Source organism: Gopherus evgoodei, chromosome 11 (assembly GCF_007399415.2).
Source record: "Gopherus evgoodei ecotype Sinaloan lineage chromosome 11, rGopEvg1_v1.p, whole genome shotgun sequence".
Lineage (NCBI taxonomy): Eukaryota > Metazoa > Chordata > Testudines > Testudinidae > Gopherus > Gopherus evgoodei.
In genome coordinates, this window is record NC_044332.1 from 52,315,170 (window position 1) to 52,343,163 (window position 27,994).

The 27,994-nt window shown below is 40.1% G+C and overlaps 1 protein-coding gene across 13 annotated transcripts in view; it reads right to left on the reverse strand.

Annotated features, from left to right (window-relative positions):
• FMNL2 (formin like 2) overlaps positions 1-27,994 on the reverse strand; it is a 277,001-nt gene that overhangs the window by 39,836 nt on the left and 209,171 nt on the right. For all 13 annotated transcript variants that reach the window (XM_030580437.1, XM_030580433.1, XM_030580445.1 and 10 more), the window contains one exon: positions 959-1,033. In XM_030580437.1, coding sequence (XP_030436297.1) covers positions 959-1,033 — 75 coding nt within the window. The remainder of the gene's footprint in view (positions 1-958; positions 1,034-27,994) is intronic.

Here is a 27,994-nt window from a genome sequence, read left to right on the forward strand (position 1 = left end):
TTTCTATTTCCTTCCCGATTTCAGGGGAAGTGGAGTCTGAAAATGCACAAGCAAATTGAGGAACCCATAGTGGTAAAAACTAGTGTTATATTTATCTACAGATAAGGAAGGACAACAGCTGCAATGAGTCTTGGCCATACTTCCCTGTCATATGATGTGATGTGAAGGGTGTTTGAGAATGTTGGCATATGTACACTATGCACATCTTGAGATTTCAAATATTTACTCTTCTGCCACTCAGAGTGCACAGTACTACAAACAAGTCCTCCAATTGTGCTGGCCAATGATCACATACTATGATATTATAGTATCAGACACTTTTACAAAAGCCTTTCCACTACATCAAAAGAGCCCACATTTTCTATTACCAAGGACCATATTAGCAACTGACTATGGGCCCAAAGGTAGACATTAAACTGGATAAAAGGAGCACACTGTAGCAAACTTCATTTTTGATGTGTAGATGGCCCTTCTTACTGATTGCCAGCTTTATTGGTAAATATATGGCGTTAAGGTAGCATCTAAAGGCCCCATCTGTGATCAGGGCCGCACCATGATAAACACTATACACATGGTAAGCAACTGTCCCTCCCGTAAGAGTTTACAATCTGAACAGACAAGACAGATAAAGGACGAAAGGGGAGACACAGGCACAGGGAGCCTCACAGCACATCACTGCTGTAGCTGGGTCCAGAATATCGGTTTCCAAGTCCCAGACTGATGCTCTATTGAGTGGTCCACACATATAGCCTGTAAATACAGTAGCTAATAATAACACATCCTGAGAGTATCAGTAGCAAAATTTGAGCAAAATAAAGAATGGAAGCTATGTAAGTTTGAAGATACTCATTATGTAACTAACAGAAAAAATGTACGTAAGCCTCAAAGGAGTATTGGGGAACAGGAAGGGACGTAAGAAAGAGGAAAGTTTAAGTTTACTAATGACAATAAGACTTACCATGAAGTCTATATTGTTGTCTTCATTTCGGAAGTGTTCCATCAGCTTCTCAAAGCGCTGTTTCTCTCCACAAACCTGCAAAGGAATCACAGCGTACAGTAACTCCTCACTTCAAGTCGTCCCAGTTAACGTTGTTTCGTTGTTACGCTGGTGATCAATTAGGGACCATGCTCGTTTAAAGTTGTGTAATGCGCCTGCTTTGTCTACTGCTTGCAGGAAGAGTAGCCCGTTGCAGCTAGCTGGTGGGGGCTAGGAACCAGGGTGGACCGGCAGCCCCCCTATCAGCTCCTCCGATCAGCTCCCTGCTCCCCTAAGTTCCCTGTGCAGCAGCTGCCCAGCAGGCTAGCAATTGCAGCTGTCCCTCTCCACATGGCCATGTGCTGCTCTTGCCCTCTGCCTTCGAGCTGCTCCCCAGACTCCTGCTTGCTGTGCAGGGAGGAGGGAAGGAAGAGGGGGGCTAAAGACAGGGTATCCCCCTCCCCCCTGCTCCTGCACCCCGCTTACTCCATCTTTCATAGAGCGGAGGGGGGGACACCAGGGCTCAGGAGGAGGGAGCTTGTAGCAGCAGGCTCAGCAAGCTGATCTAATTAACAAGGCAGTGTACTTAAGGAAGAAATGAATATATCTACCTCCATTCCTGCTGCCTTGTAGAGTGAGAGAGTTAACCCTTGAGGGCTCAGCCAATTGCTAGTTCATCATTTAGCAGTAAGGGGATATCCCACCTTCTGACTCTTCCACCTCAACCAAGCTTCACAATCATCATCGTGCACCAGTATTAAATTGTTTGTTTATACTGTGTGTGTGTGTGTGTGTGTGTTTCCCTTAAAGTCACATTTTTCAGGAACATAACTACAACATTAAGTGAGGAGTTACTGTATCTGTTACACAACCACCCACTAGAGGGAGTGCTAAAAACATTAAAACCAAGCTTACATGCTTATTCACAATCCTTTATGCACCAACAGTCTCTTCCCTTATTCAGACTATTTTCTTCATGACAAGTCTCTCTGCACAAACATTTTTGACCCTCCAGACTCTGACCATCAGGTGTGCTGCAAGTCACCAGGATCAGAACTCAGGCTTAATTATAAAAGAATACTTTGCATATTTCCTTGCCTTTAAAAAATTTAGGCCAGATCATCAGCTGATGTAAACTGGTGTAGTCAATGGTGGTGAAGCCAACAGAACTATGGCAGTTTACATCAGAGGCGGATGTAGCCCTCTAGCCTGTTTACTAACCAATCATGTTCGATTCTTTTCCCCCTCAACACATTTGAATGCAATGCCATGCTGCAGAAGATCAAATTACAAGATGAAAAACCATGAAAATTATCCTCCATCAAATTTAGAGGTGATGTAAGTCAAACACTGGTACGTCTATGTAAATGTTAGCTGGTGTGAGTTATATGGCAAAAGGTAGAGCAACAGGACCAATGGCAGGAAAAGCAACCAACAAAAGGAAGAAATAAGCTCTGAGATAAAGGAGGTCTCAGTACATTATTTTATATCTCCTTACATCTTTCTGATAGTTATTTTCCCAGTTTTGATCCCACTCTCCTGACTCCTCAGGATAATACATTGTTTATACCAATTTACAGCAGAGCTGCAACACAGTAAATAAATTGAAGGGTGAAGGAAGCTGGAGTGAATGAGTGCTACAACTATAATGAGGAGGACATAAACAGATTATTAGAAAGATCTGATGTCCTCTCATTCCCCACCCAAGAACTGCATTTCTTAACACTGATGTGTAATCTAGGCCATCATTTATACACTTTCAGAATCTGGCCATAAGAAACTAATTTCCAGGAGTCTCTTCTCCTCAAAAAGCAGTTCAAATGAGACAGACAAGATGATAACTCACCTAGAGAGAGACTTAAGCGCCTTTCACTATCAGATGGGGGAGCACTGATTCATAGCCCTGTAGAATCATAGAAAATTAGGGTTGGAAGAGACCTCAGGAGGTCTTCTAGTCCAACCCACTGCTCAAAGCAGGACCAACACCAACTAAATCATCCCAGCCAGGGCTTTGTCAAGCAAGGCCTTAAAAACCTCTAAGGATGGAGATTCCAGCACCTCCCCAGATAACCCATTCCAATGCTTCACCACCCTTCTAGTGAAACAGTGTTTCCTAATATCCAACCTAGACCTCCACCACTGCAACTTGAGACCATTGCTCCTTGTTCTGTCATCTGCCACCACTGAGAACAGCCGAGCTCCATCCTCTTTGGAACCCCCCTTCAGGTAGTTGAAGGCTACTATCGAATCCCCCCTCACTCTGCAGACTAAACAAGCCCAGTTCCCTCTGCCTCTCCTCATAAGTCATGTGCTCCAGCCCCCCAATTCTCCTTCCAATAAAGCGCTTGAAGCTCAACTTCACTGGATCTGACTACTAGGGCCAATCCTGCCTCCTCCCTCGTGAGGTCAGAGGGCCCCTGGCAGAAGAACTAGTGCATTTCTGCTGCACATGGGGAAATTGTGGGGAAGAATTGGGCAAGGCCACACAGGGCTCCCCTGCATGGCACAGAAATGTGCCTCTGTGGAAAGAGTCAGAAAGGTCTTTTATGGGCATCTGGCATTAGGGTAAATTTAAATTAAATCAAGTAGGTGAGCTCCAACAACAGCTCACAGGCAGCGAGCACAGAAACTCCCTTACTCCCCGCAAATACCCTTTGAGGCCAATAAGATCGCTTGCTGGAGTAAGGATGTGTGTTTGCGCCTTTCTTTGCAGGATTAGGACCTAAAGTCGGAGGGGGATCACGGTGCAGCAGTCACAAAAGTTCCAATGTTAGTATGAATACCATAGATTAGGAACCACTGCCTTTAAGCACTGCAGGGTCAAATTCATTCCCAGTGTAACAGCACAGATTCAGATCAAGAACAGAAAAGAACAAAATAACAATGGTTTAAAAGAATTTGAGATTCTCAGGGGAAACCAGTAAAATTAATGTGGTTAAATACCCTAACAAATCAATACATAACAGTACACATGAATACATAATCTAGCTAGTTGTTGCCATTTATTCCAGAAAAAGAAAAAAATCCATAGATTTGCTTGCACATGGAAAACAACTTGAAGAATTATTTATTATCAAAGGTAATTGTTTCCAGTCAACAGCCATGTGTCTTATGCTCTCCAGCACATTTCGATTTTTCAGATATGTTTGCCTACATATGTCAATGCTTTTAAGAGGCTAAACTGTGATATATAATCACTGTATTCACTAAAACTTGATTTTACACTATTACTGCAGCTCATAGCCTCTGGGCCACATTTTTAAAGGGGACTTGGCTTGGTTGCTCATTTCTGCACCTGTAAATCATTTATGCCTCCCACAAAATATAATTTATGTACACAAATGGCATCTAGCTAGCTCATTTGCAAGGGAAAATATCATTTGCACACACAGATTCTGTGCTATTTATATAGGCACCATCTATTCTGTGCAAATAAATAGCAGCTACAGGCACAGATTTAGAGGCCATAGTTGGACATATGTCCCTACTGTACATGTACTGGCACCCAAACTTCTTGTACTGGGGAATTATAAATGTTTTTAGGACAAATTCTGCTGTCAGATATGGGTGTAGGCTCCTTCTAATGAAGTCAATGTCAGCCCAGCATACACCTGAAGCCAGGGAGAGAATTTTCCTGCTTAGACCTTGAGCTCATTTCTGCTGCCCTTCACTTCAATGGCAAACTCTCAGTGATGTCAGCAAGAACAGGAATTGGTCCATTATGTTTTCATACAAAGAATATGTCTTTCAGGGCACTGTATATCTGAGTGAATTGATATTCACACCTTTATTAGTACTGCATCAAATTATGCTCTCGATTGTGCCTGCCTCAGAAAGAGGTTCCTAGCACAGGTATGGAATATGTGGCCAGTGGGATTATAACTGGAAAAGCTATGCTGATGGGGAAGGACCTAAGAGAGCAGCATAGAGGGGTTAGCCCTCAGCAGGACTGGAACTTCCCTTTTTTTCTGGATTCTCAGGATCTGTGAGGATTAGAGGCCACACCCTTTGTCTTCCCAAACCCTAGTCCTAAAAGGAGACCTAGCTGGAAACTCTGGGAGGCACTGTTGGCAACTCTCATGGTTTTATCAATAGTCTCAGGATAGTTTGTGTTTTTCTTTAAGTCCCAGCTCCTGGAATCACGCAAGTCTCAGATTTCATTAAAAAGAAGTTTCTAGGCCCAGGTTGTGAAGAAAAGCTCAAAAATGGGACCCGAGTGCAAGCTAAGGCTGAAAAACCAGACGGCAAAAAAACAAACATTAAAAAAAACAACCAAATTGTGTTTTTGAAAATCTCACGATTTCTTGGGGCCTGACCCACGATTTTTGAATGTTCATGTGTGGGGCTGTTAGTACTGGCAAGGTTAACTTCTCTGAAGCTAAATTCTCAGCCTTTTCTGGGCTCTCTGTCACCACCGTTTCCCAGATTTCTCACCAGGAGGGATGATATGAGTATATGCCAGTTTTAAGTTACCTATCCTACCCTTCCTGGGTCATTTTTCTTGTTAAAAAGTAAACTCTGAGTCAAGGACCATTTTTTTGGATGTACAGTGCCTAGCACAATGGGACCCTGGTCTTGATTTGGACTTCAGGGTGCTAGCGTAATATCAATATTAAATAGTAATAGCAAGTTATAAACCTCTGGAAAGGAAGTTTATAATGAAAATGCTAGATGGTACTTAGTGTAACAGCTCCAACAGTGCTGTTATCACCACGGTTAATTAACAGATTACTTTTTATTCCCTTTGGCTTAACATATGTTATTCAGTTTGGCAGGCAAAAATATTATTATAAGAGCCTTCATACAATAAAGAGACATGCAGTGTAGTTCTGAAGAAGAGTTCTGTGTAAGCTCAAAAGCTTGTCTCTCTTGCGAAGAGAAGTTGGTCCTATAAAGATATTACCTCACCCACCCTGTCTCTATATTAAAGAGACATGTAATCGAGCTTGATGGCTGAGACATAAGCACCTACATTTACAAGTCTTGGCCTCCCAATTTAAGGAGGGCATGGCTTCTCATGGATCACCCTCGCAGATAATAGCAAAGTTGGTCTTTGGTTACTTTCAAGTTTGCTGTGGGTAGTTCAGGGACTCCTTGCTGTGCGCAGTTGCAAAAAGAAGTGATCAACTTCACAGCACCATCTGAAGCAGAAATTAAATCCTCCTGACATCAGAGTGCTAATCTCAGACTGGAGCTAAGTGCACCAACAGCTGCCTGTGGAGTCCGCTGTTAATCTTCACAAAATGAACCATTTCCTTCCAGCTTCTCAGGACTTCTCATTATTAGTGAAGAACAAAACTCATCCACGTATGGTCTCCTTCCTTCAATGCGCCTTCCTTCAATAATTTCCAGAAGCAGAAAGATGGTATCAACCTGTGGTATACTCAAGCCTTGAAAGAGACACCGTTGACTAGTGGAAGCAAGCGTAACTCTTGCTTGCTCAGAGTGGCACTCTGTCCCCCTGTAGTAGTGGCTAGCCTCCCTCCTAAAGATTATTGAGCCTGCTATAGCCTTGCCTAAGAAATGTATCTTTTTAGCTCATGCAGTAGAGGCTTATGCATTAAGCTCCAAAGGTCCCAGGTTTGATTCCCAAAGCCGAAGCCTCTATGTGAGTCAGCATTACACAAGAAACTGCTGCTTCCTAAACCTGTTACTAGTTTAATATGTGGCATGCAATCTTTCTATGCCTCAGTTTCCCTACCTATAAAATGTCAATAACAACACTTATTAATTCACCTTATAAGGATATTGTGAGAATTAAAGGGCTTTAGAGTTGAATAGTTATATATAAGTGTTAGTGGAGTCATATATATGTCATCAATCCATATAAGAGAACTAGTAGTGTTTATACCCTTTCTTCTTAGTCAAATCTGGACTAATGCCCCTGCATTGTTAGTGGGCAAAATGTTACTGGAGGTTGTTTTTCTGTTGACATGTAAATCCCAGGCCCTATCATTAAAAATCTGGCATTTTTCAAAGAAAAATTATCACTGGCTTAGTGGCAGCTAAAATCAAATGGTTAATTTACATTCTGCCCATCTACACTGTCCTATAGTTTTGATGGAATAAAGATTTCTCCATTCCCCATCCTAAATTGTAGTGTCATGTTACTCTAATATTTAAAAAATGGCAGCTTTCATTCTAGATATGGCTACATTTGGTTAGTAGCTGAAATGATCCTAGCGTGTCAGTGTCTGTAACGAGTTTCATACACTCTGTTTAAGATTTGGAGATCATTGAATAATAGGCTGTGACAGACTGTTGGGAAAAGGGTTGCAGATTCAGCCCTCTGTCATGCCCACTCCTCGGGTACGTCCAGACTACCCCGCCGTATCGGCGGGTTAATATCGATTGCTTGGGGATCGATATATCGCGTCTAATCTAGACGCGATATATCGATCCCCGAGCGCGCTTATATCCATTCCGGAACTCCATCAACCCCAACGGAGTTCCAGAATCAACACGGAGAGCCACGGACATCGATCCCGCGCCGTCTGGAAGGGTGAGTAATTCGATCTTAGATATTCGACTTCAGCTACGTTATCTAAGATCGATTTCCCCCCCTAGTCTGGACAAGCCCCTCGTTAGAGAAACAAATTAGAGCAGGCTGGAGGTAACCTGGCCCTAACTGGGGAGGTGGAGACAGCTGCTACCTAATTAGCCTAGGGTTGCATAAAAGCCTCAGGGGAAGGAAACCAGGGGAGAGCAAGAGGAAAGGAAAAAGGCAGGGAATGGAAGCAGGGCGATAACTCTCTCTCTCTTCCTTCAGATGGTGACGGGTTACTTGTACTTGATGAAATAGTGGTGGGAACAAACCTGAAAATAAAGTGCACCACTGGTTACTAAACCCAGGGTCTCCAAGTGACTTTGAGAACCTAGCAGAGGCAGAAGCCTAGGGGGCCCTGCCACACTCTGCTTCATGGGCGCGGTATAAATCTAAGCTGGTATTTGTTATGTCCGATCTTCCCTCCAGATCCACCACTGCTGCACGGGTTATAAGAAATCACCCAAGGAGTAAGTTATGGGCAGGTGGCAATAGTTGGTACTTTATACACTTATAATTATTTTTGTCTTAGATTATAAGATCCCTGGGGTAGGGACTGTGTCTTTGTACAGTGTCTAGCACAATGGGGCCATTTCCCTAATATATATATATTTGTTGGCATCACCACAACAAAAATAATATATAAGGTAGGAGGCTGAAAGCGGAGGGGAGCCATAGGGGAAGGAGGCTGCAATCACTCCCTGGGATGAGGAAGGTTCTTAGGGACACAGAGGAAGTCCAGGGGGAGAGTAAGCCCTGAGATCCTGTCCTGGAGTAAGGATTCTAGCACGAGACTAGGAGGGGGTGAAGTAGCAATGGGAAGCAGAATGGTCTCCAGCGGTAAACACAGAAACAGACAAATGGTAAGACAGGGGCTATGTAGGAAGGAGTCCCGGAAAACAACAACAGGGATGCGTACGGAGCAGATCTGGACTGCCAGTTATACAGTCCCTAGGCCAGAACCCAGTGTTGCAGACCTGCCCAGGATTCCCTGTCAGCCACTGCTATCATGGCACAGAGGCCCAAGCTGGGGCTGAACACTGTCCAGAGAAGGCATTTGGACAGTGGTCCTGTTGGGTTTTGTATCCCCGGAAGAGGAGGACTAAATGGTGACCTGGCCAGTGGGCCAACTTGCCAAAAGGGAGACTATTGCAGAGTGAGCAGAAAGGGGCACCTCAGGCTGCTTTTCCAGACCTAGACATGAGGAGGCATTCTAGTGGTCAGTGGGAAATCTCTTACCATGCCTCTCACATATGTTTCTTGCCTTTTATTCTGATTGTATATGATATACACAATATGATACATGTCTTGTTACCATTGTGTACAATTAATGCACTGGATTATTATTTGGACATTTCTGGTCAAATCTTGATGGCAATGGGGTCTTTGACACTGGATCTGCCTGTACAAGTGTAGAGCTGGGACACTGATTAAGATGGACTAATTAGCTGGATAACACCATTTAGAGAGAGAGAGAGAGAGAGAGAGACCTTATCCTGTAACATGTAACTACTAGGCATCTATGTGGACTTAACTGTCCCCTGGCACACCAAACATTGTAGGATTGGTGCCTAAGTTCCATCTCACACATGTTATATTTATTTCTTTTCAAATGCATCCAGCTAAACTCTAAGCACATGTACAATAAAATAAACAAACTCATTACAAAGCAAATTACACTAATTAAAAAAATAGATTTCCCTCTTCAGTCAATCAAGTCAACCCAACCATCAACACCACACATACCAAACAGACTGCATTCTCTATACAATATATACCATGGAAGTAATGATAGAGCATTTAAAGCATAACGTATTTTGAATACTGATACATCGATGGAAGGAATATGTTATGCCTGAAGAAGAACAGGACTAATAATTAAAGCCAAAGACCCAGTGAGACACAGCTGAAACGGACTGAATAGAAACCAGCACTAATGGATAGAGCAAGTCTATTTGATGCTTCTTTCACATTTGAATCAAGCCAGTCCACAGCTGTCATAAGTAGTGGGAGAAACACACATAAGGCTGATGTAGATGGGCTTTATAGTGGAGAGGAAACCTCTCAAGATGGGATTGAAAGAACTGACATGTTTAGAAAGTGATTGGTGTGGCTGTTATGCCTTACTTTCTGACTTCTAAAGCGGATAGGAGATTTTTCTACAGAAACAATTTTCAAAAAGTCTTTCTGCAAAACAATGAAGTGTCTTGCTGGGAGATCAAAGCACAAGTGTTCATTGTGACATCCCACAATAGTGTGCTGACTGCTAGAACACCAATTGCTCCAGGGTGTTTCTCATTGAAATTAAGGGAGAATGTGCAAGTTCCTGCTTCCACTCAGAAATGCTTTGCTTTGCAGTGGGTGACACAGGAGATGGGGAGAGATCATTGGTCACATCGATAAAGAAACTATTAGCATAAGTGCTACAAAGCCAAAATCCAGACTCAAATATGAACTGCTCAGAAGTGCACTCAGAAAAGGTAGGCAACTTAAACAATAAATGACATGGAATGCCCATCATGACAAGACTCTCCCAGATGCTTCTCAATCATATATCAAATATTTTAAAACAATGGACCAAATCCTTGCACTGCAACAAACTGGATCCAAAGTACCTCCACAGAGACACAAAGGAAGTGCTAATATGTGCCAATATCCTATCTAGCCCTGGGCTACCCCACTTCCTCCACGCAGATTATTCCTGCCAGAATCAGGAATAATTTGTGTTTATGGCACACACAGAGCTCATTGTCTGGTCTGGTCTACTTGCAGCCCTGTCCTGGAATGCCCTACCATGGGTCTAGCAGAATAGATTCTTAATAAGTTTGGAGGAATGCTAGATTGATGGCATAAAAATTCTGCCTCATGTTCTGCTTTGGCCCACGTCTCTTCTGGAACGTGCATCTAAACAACAGCAAAATACAAAAGGCGACAAAAGATGCAACATTCCAAAGATGCTGACATCTAGAATTAGCTCTCCCAGGAAGAGCCAAACAGAATACCCAAATCTGTCTATCAGAATTAATTAAACCTGCTCAGATATAAGTCAGGGAGAGTTTCTCGATTGACTTGAATGGGAGTTGGATCAGATCTACGGTTGTATATTAAGATTCCACACCTTTTTACTACTGTAGTAAATGGGATAAATGGTTCATTAAAACTGATGTTCTGATATAAATCTTGCTGTGCTCTGGAGACATCCCCTGAAACGGTCATCATTCAGAGAAGTAATAGAAGAAAATTCAGGCTCACCCAAACTGTAGATTCTAAGCAAACGAGTATCTCTGATGCCATTTCAGAAAAACTGGAACTGATTTAAATATAAAAATTGTATATTATCAGCATTTATATGGAAATAAACATAGTAGTGCACAAGATCCTCCAGTGATAAGCTAAACCCAGAACAATCAAGGACGTCACATGAACAATTCCACACAGATGATGGACAAATGGTGACATAAACAAATGCTAACTATTTACGATTAGTTAATTAAATCATGAAACAATCTATTGTCTACCAGCCTAACAGTCAACTGATGAAGATAGTAAACAAATGACACTGGCCCAGTGGAGCAGTGCAGCAGACGTGAAAACGTTCGGGGGAGAAACAAAAAAACCACAACTGTGGCTGCCAGTGGTTACTTACAGATATCTCACCCTGTCATCAGGTGAGATAGTGCTGGGAACATGCATGTCACAAGAGAGAGTGAACTGACTTTAATCTTTGATAATAAATCTCAGAGCAAAATTGTGGCTGAAGTCTAGAGCCTAAAGACGCAGATGTACAAGATATGATGAAACCAAACCCAAATGCATAAAATCATATGTAGCCATTTATATCTAAATATATTTCCAGCATCTGTCATTCACACTGGAAGTATGAGTAAGACCAAGAAAACTGATCTTACTTTTATCATCATTATTCAACACAAGAAGAAATACTAAATAGGTTACCACAGTTATAAAAAACCCCTCTGTCTACATTAAGATGGTGAAAAAGACATTTTAGGCTGTATCAGCCTGTCATTCCAGAAGAACAATGTGTTTTGTTTTTGGAAAGCCACCCACTATGGATTCTTTCTTTAAAGAGGACTAGGAATATGCTAATGAGGTATTCATTTCATAGATATATCACAAATGTATAATAAAATCCTACATAAAACCAGTAAGATCTCTTATGGGAAGTTTGATGAAAATGATGTCCACATCACAGGTCATATAGTTCAGTGTTTCTCAGTCTTTTTGATACCTTGCTATACTGTGTCAGGGAGATCTCAGGGACTGGCGCTAGTCCACAGACCGGTCATTGGGAAACACTGATATAGTTCACATCCAGACCACCCAAAAGGAAAGTACAAATAACGCAATAGGACTGATATGTTGTTCCTGTTCTTCTTACATTTGTATTCAGGCAAGCTCTGGAAAGAGTACCTGAGCAGAGAGTTAGAGACAAAGAGATACTGTCATGTGAAATTTTCAACAAATTAGTGTTGCCAGATGTTTTTATGGACAGCATGTGAGAGATTAAATGAAAATCTGTTCTTCTAGAAGCAGGGTCTCCTCCTACTCAGACAATATCCAATTACACAGAGAAACATCTAACTTTATTGAAGAATGTGCTCATCTCTCAACTTAGCAGCAAGAAGATACAGTGTGATACACATGAATAGTGTGATACAGGTACTCATTATTTCAATGTTTGGAGACATAGTTTGGTGGCGAGTGGTATAAAGTGCATATTATGAAAGACAGCTACTGGACCACTACCTTCAACATCTGGGGTATTTTTGTTTTTAAGGCTGAAAAGGTTTGCCCTGCCCAGATACAAAGATTGACTCCCAGTAATATATTTATTTATTTATGGAGCTGTATGCCATGAAAAGTACATGATTATAAGTATTTCTGGGGGACTGAGCTCTGCGTCTGGGCAGGACAATAACAGATATAGATATTAAAAATATATAAATTTAAAGGAAAAATAATAACAGATATAGATATTATAAACAAGAAATGCCACTGCTACCAGGAAGTGACCTTTGATGTTCTCAAAAATCCATGGAGAATATGTCTGAAATCTCTCAAAGTATTTTGAGCTTGAAGCTATAAATGCTGATAACAGTTGACTAAAGCCAGAAGATGAATTTTTCTGAAGGCTAACCTTGGAAAATATAAATCTTAGCAAAGGTTTTGCAATTACAGAAATTTTCTAGCAGTACAGATGTTGAAATCATGTGCTTCTCCAAGGTTATTTTAAACTGCTTCCTCTTCCCCTTTCCTTAAGACATCAATAAGCTTTCAAGTTCTAGAACAGTCACTGACTTTATACAAGCAGAAGCAGCAGCACAATGAATATGTATATTTCACAGCATATACTGTATGAACTGGTGCCACCGATTATGGATATGATAATGATAAATATGCTGATGTACAAGCAACACAAAAATTTAGAGAGACACTTTTCTAAATGTTTATTTCTTTCTTTCCGTGCTTCTCTGTTCTGACTCCACAAAGCTTTCTTTTTCTTCTTCTTACAATAGTCTACTGTGGTCAGGAGGTCCTGCTGTAACACTCTGTTAAAGAAATACTCTGTTTTGACTATTGGGCTGACATTCTGCAGTTTGTTGGAGAACAAAAGATCAATTTTCTTTCAAGTTATTGGTTAAGTAAACAGTTACTAAAAACTTACTAGGTTAAAATACCTTTTACCTTTTTATGGAGAGGACCAAACTGTACTTCAGAAAGAACAAATCTATTTCTAAACACTTACAGACATTATTTATAATACTATATTATTGTAACAACCAAGAGGAATAATTCAGACACACTGTTTGCTACAAATGTAGCTCATGATTTAATTATAGACATTTGAATCTAAATAAAGCATTACAAGAGTATGAGGCTAAACAATATTCTCTCACTCCCCTGAAATGAAAACTAGTGAAAGCTAACCAATGAGGGTTCAAGTGCCTTTCCACTGCTTTTTGAGTTCACTACATAAAACAGTCAAATTACTCTTGGCATGATTAGCACAACTAATGATCTGACTATGATCAGTGGGGTTTCAAGTCTTTTTTCTTGTGAAACATTTAAATCTGAGTGACATGTATATAAAACAATTAAATTGATGATAAAATGACCACTCTTTATCATTTCACTCTTTTACTAGTTTTACTAGCACATAGAGAGGGCTATTTCTTCCCTCAGGGACTCAATTCCTCTTTGATTCTTCAATGGAGTTACTCCTGATTTCCACCTGTGTACATGACAGAAAAGTCAGTCCCGCTGTTGAAATAACCATGTGCTTCCCAAAATTTATTTTCTGTTTCTTTCTTCAAACATATCTGACCTTCCCCCACCCCCTTTCAGTTTATCTTAATCCCAGTTTCTTCTTTCACATTATTTCCTCTTTCCTCACCTTTTCCAGAAACAAACCTGGTTGGCTGCTTGAAGGGCCTAGTTAAACAAAACACATAAATATATGTTTACTTTTAAGCACTTGTTTAAGTCCATCCCGATCCAGAAAAGCACTTAAGCATATGCTGAGCTACAAGCCACTGGATTCAATGTGATTTAAGAACATGCTATATGCTTAATATGTTTAAACATATGTTAATAAAATACTTAAGGGCTTTGCTACTTCCACAGCTGAATCAGAACCCAAATAAGGAAAAGTGTTGTCTACTGGTCAGAGCAGAAGACTGGGAGCTAGAACTACTGGATTCTATTTCTATATTTGTATAAGAGTGGTCAAATCAGTTAACCTTTCTTTTCCTCAATCTATATCTATGGCAATACTGTCATAAGTCATCAAATAGTTTTGTGAGGCTTATTTAATTATGGCAGAGACTTGTGGTCCATATTCAGTTTTATTTAGTTTTTACTTAGGAAAATTCTCATATCCTTTAAGGGGTGTTTAACTGACTAAAATCTGAGTAAGGATTCCTGGATTTTACCATTATAAAGCTTACAAAGGGCTTTGAAATCCTTGGGTGAAAGACTCCCGAAGCATCACATATTATTTTAGATCTCCATTAGAGTCCAGGAAAATAATGTTTGCAAAAAATGCTGAAGTTGTTTTCTTTTTGTAGGATTGAAAATTTTTATTATTTGTGAAACTTTTAATAATATTTAATCATATTTTTAAAATAAAAATGGTTATTGAAATTATTTATTTACTGGACACCAGGTTTTTGGTTAATAAAAGATTTCTCTAACCATTTCCAGTGTTGATTAAAATCCTACAAAAAATACTTCACTTCAAAAAGAGTCAATGTTTTGACAAAAAATGTTTAATTCAAAAAATTTCAGCAAGTTTCATCGTGGTCAGAATTTTTTGTGGATTCTTTTTTTGAATCTGCTCTATGGCAGCCAAATCACTGAACCTCTGTCTTCCCACTTCGCCTATCTATATAGGTTTTACTAATTTACCTAACAAGGATATTCGGAAGCTTCATTCATGGGTGCATAGTGTTGAGACTGAGCCCTTGTTGAAAAGTACTATTTGTTGCAGAGTAAAGAATTTGTTTTCTGTAACAGGTACTTACATCAATCAACAGCGGCCACCCTGCTTGCCTGATATCAAAGCAGAACTACCGACCTACGCTACGAGAGCAGCAAATAAAATGTGCTGTCACTTAACAAGCCACCAACATTACATGATTTAGACTTAGCCCTCCTATGTATGCCTCTTCTCAAAACAGTGAACAGACACCAGGATTCTATCTAGATTGTACTAAAGCCACACTAATAGAAAAGAAGTGTAACTCCCATTTTTACAGTGTGTCCATACTGGTTTAATAATGGAAGTGGAAGACACATAAGATGAGGAATGTGATTCTTAGTTTGGTTCATTAGTTTTAGAAGATGAGGGCAGGACATAGCTGAGGGTAACGCCCTGCATAGATCCTAGTAATGATGCCAGAATTGTTTAAAATATTCCTCACCATTATTTTTGTGAGAGACCTTCATCTTCGCTACCTCAAACATATTTTTATGGCATTCTGCCTACATCAAAGGAAACCCTGAAGATTAGTAGATGAGGATGAATGCAGCAGCTGAGCTGATGCAACAAATGACTATTTGTAAAGGAATGTCATAGGAATGAGAGGCATTAATGTAGAAAACTCTATAAAAATATACAATGCTTTCCAGGCCTGAATCTGTCAAGTGCTTCTTAAATGGTAAGCATATTTGCAAATTGACTTTATATAATCAGAGAAAGATATGAAGCCTGAACCTTTAAGAAGTTATGACAACATATTTTCTGATAGCATTAGGGGTGCTTCAACTTGACAGAAAAGGGCTGCAGAGGCTCAGGCACTGATTTTTACTAGGGGGAGGATTAACATGCCATTTATAGCACAGGAAATCTCCAAGTAAAACTTTCTTGTCTTACAGCCAACCAGACAAAGGAAAGCCCAGAGTTATACACTGTGCACTGCTGTCAGAAACAGACAGGTATGTTAGCAAGTTTGTACAAGGATCATGTGCACAACGATCATGTGAAACAAGTGACTATTAACACTTAGCACCAGAGAGAGAAATTCTAACAATCTCCTTAGATCCTCCTTGCTAGGACTCAGAAACTTGTGTGTTATAATCCCACTTTGTTCCCCACTTCCTTGGTGGAAAAGTTATTTAATCACTCTGCTCAGCTGCCCCAGCTGTAAAATGGGTGTGCATAAGGATGTTGTGAGAATTAATCAGTTGAGGCTAGATCCTGGTCCTATTGATGCAAAAGGGCTTTAGATCAGGGCCTTGCATGTAAGTAAAACAGTATAACACACACTTTAGGAGTTGTTGTTATTATTAATTATTATTACTATTATAAATAATTGAACGAAGAAATTTAGCTCCACTCACAGCTCAGACCAGTGAGCAAACCTAATTCAAAGCCTCAAGAGTTGAAATCAAGTGTCAAGATTTTGAGGACTCAGTTTGAGCTACTCTGACCTTTAGAACCCTGGTACTTTCCAGTCTGCTCAGCAAATGGTTGTTTCCAAGAGAGAAATTATATGAGAAGTTCTCATAAGTTCTATAAAAGTTCTCATGCAGGACTGGCTTAAAACTCTGTATTATGGGTCCAGCTCTAATCTATATCCATATCTGTATATGCAATATGTCTGTAGTTTACAAATGTAGGTTACAAAATGTTACAATCTGATGGGAGAGTTCTGCTTTATAATAATGTTAATTCCTTGGCAACTTTAGACACATGCAAACTTTATAATCATATCATATCTGTGTACAAACAATGCAAGCTACATGTATGTAAAAATATATACATATAGATACACATAGAATTCCTTAGCAAAGTAATTAATCTTTGCTATTTTACTATAAATGCAAATCTCAACACAATCTTAAGTATGGCTCCTATAAAAATGTCAAAATTAATAACCTTGGGGGGAAATCCTTCAGACTCCATGTATTCAGGGCCAAATTCTCTGGTTCACTCTACTCCTGCGGTACATACAAAGGGAGCAGAAAGCAGCTGGGTCTTGCCTGCTGAGAATTCCCCTCACCCTAGGAAGTCCCCAGTGGGTGTAAAGCAGAGAATCTGTGCTCCCAGTATTTTGTTTTTTTTTCTATAATTGTCTGATTTTTACTCAAATATCGGTATTTTCAAAAATGTTATAAGACACAAAAACGGCCACATTGTCCTGTGCACACTCTGGTAACGGTGCAGAGAATGAACAAACCCTAATTTGAGAGCTAGGCTGATGCTATTACTGAGGCCAGTGCATGAAGGTGATTCATCGTGAGCAGGTGCCCATCCATGTTCACGTCCAACTCATTAGGAACAGATTCATGGGAAATTGCTGTATGCAGTAAAAAGGTACAACTGTCTAAAACATTACATGAGAGAGAAACGGTGGGTGAGATCACATCTTTTATTGGACCAACGTCTGTTCAGGCTTGCTTCTTTTACCATCCAATAAAAGATATTACCTCACCCACCATGTCTTTCAAATACAACATTACACATGCCAATAGGGGTAGAAAAAGTTCTGGTCATGTGCTGCCTCTCTGAGAGAAAAGTTGAGCAAAGCAGAGAGGTTCTGGCACCCATCCTGCAAACGAGAGGATATACACTAGAAAAGAATAGAACTTGGGTTTATAGAGCACCTTTCATATCCAAGGGATTCACTTTGCAAAGGTATGAGTTAGATACTGATACTGCAGTGATTGTGCAGCCAAACACAGAAGTCATTATAACTTCAGAAACAGCTTATGCCCAGCCCTAGACCTTGGAATTGGTTTCTTTTGAAAGATGGAATTCTGGCTAAGACAACTATGTTAGCCCATACTCCCTCTGCGGGAAAAAATAGTATCTTGGTGTCTTTAATTTCCACTAGGACAGCCACTAGGGACTTGCGTTTAATAGCTCATACGAAGGACAGCACTGACAACCATGCACAAAACCCAGTTTTGTACCGTCAACATTGGGTACAAGCTGAAAAATCTTCCTAGAAGTGAGAATGCTCCCACATGAGCCATACCCTCAGCGGTACTTCACTAACATCTGCTTAAGAAAAAATCAATTCAAAAGTTTTTTTGCTGGGCTTGTATTCTTTCTGTGTCTACTTTGCTGATTTAAGAACACTCTGTGATAATGGAATGCTCCACTGTGGGCAAGTTAGCCTCTGCACCATCCAGTCAAATGTCTCCAACATTCTTCGATCCTTACAACACAAAACTGGTATGTCTACACTACAGGATTACTCCAATTTTACAGAATTTGATTTTTGACAACAGATCGTATAAAGTCGAGTGCACGTGGCCACACTAAGCACATTAATTTGGCGGTGTGCATCCATACTACCGAGGCTAGTGTCGACTTCGGGACTGTTGCACTATGGGTAGGTATCCCATAGCTATCTCATAGTTCACACAGTCTCCCCTGCCCATTGGAATTCTGGGTTGAGATCCCAATGCCTGATGGGGCAAAAAATATTGTTGCAGGTGGTTCTGGGTACATGTCATCAGCCCCTACCCATGAAAGCAATGGCAGACAACCGTTTCGTGCCTTTTTTCCTGGATTACCTGTGCAGACTCCATACCACGGCAAGCATGGAACCCGCACAGCTGACCATCACCATAAGTCTCCTCGGTGCTGGTAGATGTGGGATTGCATTGCTACACAGCAGCAGCTCATTGCCTTTTGGCAGCAGATGGTGCATTAGGACTGATAGCCATCATCATGATACAGAGATGGGAGTGACTCAGCCAGGTCATTTCCCATCTCCCATGAACGATATCACTTTCCTGAGAATAACATAGCAAGATAAAGAATGGATGTTGCTTGAATGGCAGCAAACACCAGGACCATACGCTGCCAGGCTTTGTCATGCAATGATACCAGATTACTTGCTACTAGCATGGTGTGGTCAAGTGTTCTACCATGGAGGACGGAATAAGGCTGCTCTCCCCAGAAACCTTCTGCAAAGGCTTTTAGAGTTCCTCCAGAAGAGATTCATGGAGATATCCCAGAAGGATTTCCGCTCCATCTCCAGACACATTAACAGACTTTTCCAGTAGCTATACTGGCTGCGAATGCATCCCAAGTCCTCCGGGCAAATTAATAATTAAAAAAAGCTTGCTTTCAAACCATGTTTTATATTTACAAAGGTACACTCACCAAAGGTCCCTCCTCCAGCTTCATCCGGGATACCACCTTGAGAGGGTTGGGAGGCTATTTCAGTCAGGGTGAGAAAAAGTTCCTGGCTGTTGGGGAGAAATGTGTCCTGTGTGCTCTCCTCAAGCTAGTCCTCCTCCTCCTCATCTTCCTTGTCTGCAAAATCCTCAGGCATGGCTGAGAGTACCCCTTTCTCGGAATTCACGGTCAGGGGTGGGGTAGTGGTGGCAGACCCCCCTAGAATTGCATGCAGCTCAGTGTAGAAGCAGCATGTCTGTGGCTCTGCCCCGGAGTGTCCGTTTGGTTCTTTGGTATGCTTGTCTGAGCTCCTTAACTTTCACGCGACACTGTACTGAGTCCCTATTGTGGCCTCTCTCCATCATGCCCTTGGAGATTTTTTCAAATGCTTTGGTATTTCGTCTTTTGGAACGTAGTTCTGCTAGCACAGAATCCTCTCCCTATCAGATCCAGTACCTCCCGTACGGTCCACGCTGGAGCTCTTTTTCGATTCTCGGACTGCATGGTTACCTGTGTTGATCAGCTCTCCACACTGGGCAAACAGGAAATGAAATTCAAAAGTTCACAGGGCTTTTCCTGTCTACCTGGACAGTGCATCTGAGTTCAGATTGCTGTCCAAAGCGGTCCCAATGGTGCACTGTGGGATAGCTCCCAGAGGCCAATACCATCGAATTGTGTCCACACTAACCCTAATTCGAACTGGCAATGTCGATTTCAATGCTACTTCCCTCATTGGGGAAGAGTACAGAAAACAATTTTAAAGAGCCCTTTATGTCGAAGGAAATGGCTTCCTTGTGTGGACGGGTGCAGGGTTAATTCAATTTAACGCTGCTAAATTCGTCCTAAACTTGTAGTGTAGACCAGGCCTTAGTAAAAAAATACATGCATGATAATATAGTTATAATGCACTGTAGAAACATGAACTAACTGATGCGGGTGACAATGGGCTGGTAAATGTCTGACTTCTCTAGCCCCAAGCAACATGGGACCTACTCATGCTCACGCTGAAGTCAATGAGAATTTTGCCTTGAGCATAAATGGATCCAGGAAGAGGCTCCTTGTGATGACAAGGTTCTATTACCCACACTTGACATGAAAATTCTTCTAAAATACACCAATAGCAATGGATTCACTGATAACAACAGGCCAAATCTCAACAAGTGCTGCACATTTAGGAATTAGTCCTGCCCCACTTAGTTCAATGGGAGTAGGATCAGACACCTACTGAGCATGGGAAGCTCCCATTGAAGTGAATGGGGGTTACCAGTGCTCAGCACTTATCAGGTTGGACTCAATGGTAGGCTTGAGAAAGAACATACAGAAAGATGAAATCCATGTACTGAACCACGTGGGCCCAATTGGACCCTATCCTACTGACACAATTCAACCATATACACTTCTATAATATTCAGATTTCAATTGACTGCTCCTTTAAGTCACAATTATCCAAACAGCTGAGAACCCCCAAATCCCACTGACCTCTCATGCTTTGACTGACTTCTTCTGTGATAGAGTAGCAGCAGTGCTTCTGTGAGCAGAAATGGTGAACCTCAAACTTTTTGGCAGCAATGTTCAGTGTGGCTAATAGCAAAGTCTGGATGCTTTTTTGAAACATCCAATCTTCTTGAGTCTTCCAAACTGGGCAAAGAATCTCATGAGAACAGGATTTCATTAGAGATTTCAAGTGCCTCCAGCTAGACTAAAGTACTGCAAGAACACCCTCTCTTTCCAGTATTCTGATACTTCCATTTCCAGGAAGAAGCAGGAAGGTCAGGGGTGTACAAAAAAACCCATATCTAAACTGTTTCAAAACTCAAAGTTCTGTTTAGGCTTCGTTTCAATTCTGGGTGACAGCACAGGTAGGCCTTTATGTCCCATCTTTAATTCCTCTCTGTGAAGGGGAAACTTGCTCAGAGTCAATTCCTGGTGTATCAGTGAGATTTCAGAGTTAGAGAGAACCATAAACAATCAAAAAGAAAACATCTAGAGTCCTTCGCTATGCAGAAAGGGAGTACAAATATTTTTATGTGGTAAGTAATAAAGAGACTTGACAGAAGCTGAAAGAAAAAACTGAAAATACTCAGTCGGATTATCCATTAAATATTATAAAACACATTTTTTAACAACAAAAACCACCTACAATGTCAGATTCAAAAGGAAGTCCAAAACACAGTTATCCATCAAGGTACATAAACAGCTTCTTGGCTAGACCAATTTTTAGTTTAAACTGATATAATGGAAAATATGAGAAAAATGAGACTGCATGCCTTTGGAGACCTTTTTGAATACTGGAATTACTCTGCACAATAGAGTTTGACTGTAATGAATTCCCTATAAAAGCCACTCCACTTACAAATCGATAGGTACCTGAGGTCACAGGCTATTCTACATAACCACCAAGGATCAAAGTTATTCTTTGGAAACCCATCAGATAAAGGAAAGCCAGTGTGCATACACCTAACAGAGAAGTAAAATTTCCCAAGACAAGATTTTTCTGCACTGAAAAATAAAAGATTTTCAAAAAATTCATGGCTCTAACCTGGATTGGAGTGTTTATCTTTTTCACCAGCATCCTACTCCACACTTTCTGGTTGAAAACCCAGTTGTCTTAATATCAATTGTTCTGCCAATAGGCAAAGTGATTTGTTTGTTTTTCAGCCTGTGAAAAACACCCTTACCTCAGTGAAGAAATTTGACTCAAAAGATTTTTTTACATTCAGCAAGAAAATATACAAGTTTTTATACATTCTTTTGCATAGCTCAAGCAAAACATCATGGGCTTCTGACAAGGATTAAGTGGAGCAAAACACTTACAATTTGATCCATCCTCTATCTGGGGACTATATCCAACTCTGGCATGCTGATGGGCTTGATGAGCTAAAAGGTCTTCTCCAGTTCCATCTTCTATCATCCCATTAATTTGAAGATGGCATTGCCAGTGAAGGCAGGCTAGGCAGCAATGAATGAAGAGGGAGTTTGGAGGATGGTAACAAACCTAACAGATAGCAAGAACAGCTTTGCCAAAGAAATCACCCTGTGTCTGCCACTGGATTGGGTAATGGAAGGATAAGTTCCAAGATAGGCAACACCTTGTACTCTAAGGCTCTGAAGACTTTGAAGTTTTTGTGGAGACAGAGAGAAAGTAAATAAAAGTAAGTGTATGGGGATCTAACTACACATTTTACCACCTTGGTCATGATGTTTAAGGACCTGAGTGTCTTAGATCTTCAAAATGTATTAGAAGAAGCCAAGCCATGAAATCAACACTATAAGACCCTCAAAGGTCTTCAGTTCTAGTCATCATCAATGCTTATCACTCCAAACCACAACCCAGACTTGTTTTTATCACTTCAGTTCTAGTGCATCCTGCCATTAGCATTCACTGGAACAGAGTCTAATATTCAAGTCTGGAAAGAGTTCATTCATATGCTACATTGTGCAACTAAGTCATAAGAAATGTTACCGTGAAATGCAGCTCTGAATTCTTCCTCCGTGTCACAGCAATTATTTACTGTTACTAAAACCAATTCTCAATACTGGAAAATGAGGAGGACTAGCTGCAAGTGGATGAATACAGGTGTCATGGTAAGGATGAGAATACCTAACCTAGCCAGCACTTGAGTACGCCATTCAAACAGCATTTTCCTCCCATATGCTGCCAACAAAACAAGCAGCAGGCTGGAAACGGCAAAAAGAAAAGTAAATAGCTAACAAAATGGCCCTGGCTGTTCTGTTACATGTGGGACAGTAGCTCTAATTTATTTCACATAAATATAGTAAAATACAGTCAAGCAACAGATGCAGATAGAAAGTCTTCCTTAGAGAGAAAGAGAGAGAGCAAGAGAGGGCCCTGAAATACATACTGGAGCTGCTTTCATTAAGAAAAGAGTAAGTAACCTCTGCTCACTCCAGGATGTAAACCAAAACCAAGGAGCAATTTCCATTGTTACCCAATGTACTTGTAATCCTTCTATCTCAGGATGTTTTAGAGGCTGGATTAGAGGAGATTACACTCCAAGAGCTGCTGGAATCAAACCCAAGTCCCTCGTAAATAAAACTAGACAGACTTTCAAATGCCAAGTTAATAAAGTGCAGCACAATTTTCTTCTGACATACAATGGCCAAACAATATTGGGACAGTTATGAAACTGATTTTATAGTGCAGAGAAGAGGCAGAAAATGGTGCAAAAGGCCACCTTGTCCAGAAAGAGACAGGAGATGGATTCTTCAAACCATATTCAGGTTCTCTTTCACCTATATCTTAGTTTTACTCCTCCTGAAAATGAATTAGATGAATTTAAGAACCCTGACACAGGAATTAATTCTCCTCACCTCTATAATGGAATGAAGGAAACGTTCAAGACCCAGAATTGGACAAGCTCTTTAAGAAAACCTCCATCCCAGAGGACTGCAATAAAAATGGCCACTACCAAATAGCTTCTAGGCTGTGGAATGCAACTCATGAAATGGGCACTTGAACTGCATCAGAATAACTGCTAATTGGTTACACTCAACTACCAGCTTTTGGTCAAAAATACTGAGAATGACAATTGTACAAAAAGCAGACTATTAAAAGTGGCGACGGATGAGAAGGCTGGAGATACTGATGGTTCCTCGCTATAGAGAGATTTCTGTATGGCCTCAGCCTTGCCTATCTTTTCTTTTTCTTTTTTCTTTATTTTTCACAAGACTTTTGGCAAAATGAAACTCAGAAAAAGAAATTTAACAGATGCAACATTCACCTGCTTGAATGTACAACCTGCCCCCACAACTTGGAATACCTATGATTAGAGCAATTGATTGAAGCATACTCTTCTGCTCTCCAACAAACAAATCCAGGACAGAGCTCCCTATTTCTCCATCAATTCTAAACTATATTTTCCTGCTTGGTTTCCATTCCCCTTTGGGTGCCTGAGATTCATAGATATTTTTTTCCTTCAGGGATATCCTACATTCGGGTTTGGTACCCCCTCACTATTCTAGTTTGCACTAGTTTGGCTTTAGTATACTCACATGGCTCCATTTCAGAAATAATCACTTATGATATTGCTTTAATTGTTCTGCAGAAAACAAATAAGCCCTTGAGCTGAGTCTGAAACTCTAAGCATATCAAGCCCCCTGTCTACACTGGGAAACTGCCTGAGTACAAGAACCAATACTGCAAAGGATTTCAGGTGCGATCATTGGACAAAAATAATTTTTATCAGCCAGGTTTTTAAAAAAAGAAATAGAAAAAAAAAAAAGCTATGCCTCAGTCACATTGCCTGCCCTTAGACAGAAAAGCCATATTCTTTAAAACATTTTCAAAATGGAGTCTTGAAAACTGTTTCAGATTACCAGCACTGTCCCTGAACAGTCAAACCCTAAAGGCCAAATTCTGCATGTCAGCATAAACTTGAAAACAAGTTTATTGAAATCACTGATGTTCCTCCTGACTAGCACAGGTGTGAATGAGAGGAGAATTTATTCTGAAATATATTGTTCTCTCTACTGACTTACTTAGAGTGAGTTTCAGACTGAAGTACAGGTTTCTTTTGAAGCTAGTTTATGGCATGCAAGTAAAATGGCAGAGATCTAGCTTGACAAGGTCTAATCAGTCTTCCTTTTCTATACTGTGTCTGATGAAAGAACCACAATGAAACTGTGGCAGAATTACAACACATAGTTAAAGACGCCATGCAAATATTATTATGCTCACAGTATTTTAAATTAGAGCTATACTGCTATAAATCTGCCATTAAGTATTTTACATGTCAGTGACTCAGAGATCTGTAATATGACTGGCTAAAAAAATTAAGAGCATAAAGCCATTACTGGAAACTAATTCTTGAACCAGAACAAACTGGAAAACAGAACACGAAATAAATCTGAGAATCAGACAAATAGAGAAATAATTAGAAACAGAATTTATAGACATAAAATCCTCTTTGCACTATAACTCCAATGATAACATCCAGACAGCTCCCTTACTGCAGAACAACTTGATCAAACAGAATATGATACAAGTAAATAAACAACAAAATACAAACTGATTGGACTATAAAAGTATTTCAAAACTAGCTGCAAGAGAAACATAAAACAGCAACAAAAAGTTCTATTACAAAATTATAATAGACAGTAAAAGTAACTTTTGACTTATTTGTGACACATAATGACTATAATAACCTATAGAGAGGTGATTACAAAGGTTCACAGGCTGGCTTGAGTGATATGCATTATGTAGTGACTTGACAAACTAGTCTGTAATTCCTAACAATTACCTCCCTTCTACAATACTTCTGTATACAGAATTTTAAACTGGAATAATGATGCTGTATTTAGCACTCAGTCAGCACTTTTTGTATTTAAAGCCCTTCACAAACATTATCCACTTATTCCTCACAACATTCTCGTTATGTTCATTTGTATTATTCATTTCCTTTTACAAAGGGGAAAACTATGTCAGATGTTAAGTGACTTGCCCAAAGCCACAAGTGAACGAGTGAAAGAGCTAGATTAAAACTCCAATACCCAGTTCTGTGCATACACAACAGGAGCATGATTCTTTTTCAATCTGTGGATAGAGTGCCTGATTTCAATGTACCAATTTTCCATTGTTTCACTGCAATTGACAGGCACAGGGTTATACCCACAGCTATCTATAGGCACAAATAATGTCATTTATAGCTATAATTACCTGACATACAAGTGCAATCATGGATGCAGACATGTAAATGACATGAAATACACTCCTATGTAGTTCTAGGTACAAACCATGCCCACAATTATTTGCTCTTGCAAGACTGAGGGTGCAGTAGAGGCAAGGTGGAGATCACTTTCAAAATTATGCTCAGAATCTGTAATTACAGCTGTCTAGCAACTATAGGTATGCTAAAGTTGCATAATAATAGGTGTAATTTAATATCAGAATTCTAGTTGGGAGAATTCCCAAAGTGCAAAGCAATTTTTTATTTTTTATTTTATTTTTATTTGGGGGGGCGGGGGGACAACTTCCATCAGTGCGGTTGAAAGCAGAATTATGCTATCAGACTATGTGCTAAAGGTAGTAAAGGTAAAACTACTAGTGACTACAGCGGGAGCAAAGTTAGCCTAACAGAGCGCTTTTGAAAATCCCACCTTAAGTACTATAGCTAAGAGAGCCATGTATTAATTGAGACGAAATTGCAAGTAAGATTGTTGTGAATCAGACATTTATTTCTGCTGACATTTGAAAAGGGTCACAGTTAACTGGCCCAATGTATACATTTTACCTAGCTAAAGAAACAAAGTGCCAGAAATAAAAATGCTTCCCACTGTTTATATGGCTAGAGAAGAGTAAGGCATTATGAGGTGGAAATCGATGGCAAGCTACTAGGAAGCCAGCTAGTGGCTGTATGGCGTCCTTTCAGAAATAGTGGAGTTCCCTGCATTAGAATTTAGTTCAACGTGTGTTAGCTTATCACAGCAGAACCACCAAATGACTGAACTTACACTTGCTTTCTGGGCTAGACAATTGAAAAATAATTTTTTTTTTTAATTTCAGCAGCAATGGTGGGTTTAATAAAAAACAAAACAACCCCCCCACACACACACATACATTTGTTTACAATCTTGTTGATATTCATCAAATTCTAACAATTTTAGGACAGATCAAACTCGGTGAATCAACTATTTTCTCTTTATTGATTAACCCAAACTTATATATCTCTCAAAACCCAGGAAGAAAACCTTGCTTTGCTTTAGTCAATGGGAGTTTTGCCATTGCCTTCAAGAGGGTCAGGATTCCACCCCGAGGTTTGATTTTGCAATCCCTCCATATGTGAAATTCCAATGATGGCAAAAGTAGTTTTGTACTCAGAGAACTTTGGAAATGGCCCTATAAAGTGGAAGAGCAATTTAGAAACAAAAACTGTGTTTGGTTCATATGAGAATCTATAAAAGTGATCCTAAACTGCATATCACCTCCCACCATTTGCAACACTATGGCTACACTTCTATTTTTAGCATGGTTGCTAGATGAGAGCTAACACAGGTATGTCTCCTCAAGCTGGAAATCACACCTCCAGCTCCAATGTAGACAAACTGTTAGTCAAAAGTGCACAGAATTACTACGTCAGCTATTTCAGTTCTGCAAATCAACCTGAACATTTGTGTTTTATATCCCAGCTCATATCATTTTCATTTAACTTTCTATGCCATTTCAAAAATTGAATTTAGTAATACTGAATTCAATACTATATTTTGTCACATCTAATTAAAATGAATGAAATAGTCTCATATCTAGCTATGTCATACTTGACAGCCAATATGAATGTGAGTAAGGACAGCCTGAGGAAAACTGAGTGTAAACAGACTGAACATACAGGAGGTAACATTATGCTGAGAGTTTTTGAGAATTTTTAGCTTTCATTCTGAAGAGTCAGATTCTCCTGAAAAGACTACAATCCTGATATTGATTAACACTCCTATTGACTTCAAGGGAGTTTCACAAGCAGAAGAATGGAAAGTCTGGTTCTGTTTAGAGATGTGCTCAAAATCTGAATCTAAATCCAATTCCTTCCTGAAACTCTGGAGACATTCAAATCTAGACCCAAAATCTGCCACATGGGTTCATCTCTGCTTGTATATTAAGAGTCATATAATAAAAACAAACACTTTAAATTTAGGTGTGAAATGTGGAAAGCAGAAGCGCTTATGAGATTTATCACTTCATCAAAGCAACAGCTGATTCTGGTCTCACTGATTGCAGCCTGAATGAGGATTAACTCCACTGGAGCTGAATGGAGTAGAACTGGTGTCAGATCAGAATCAGACCCTAACACTCTGTTTATGTCACTGC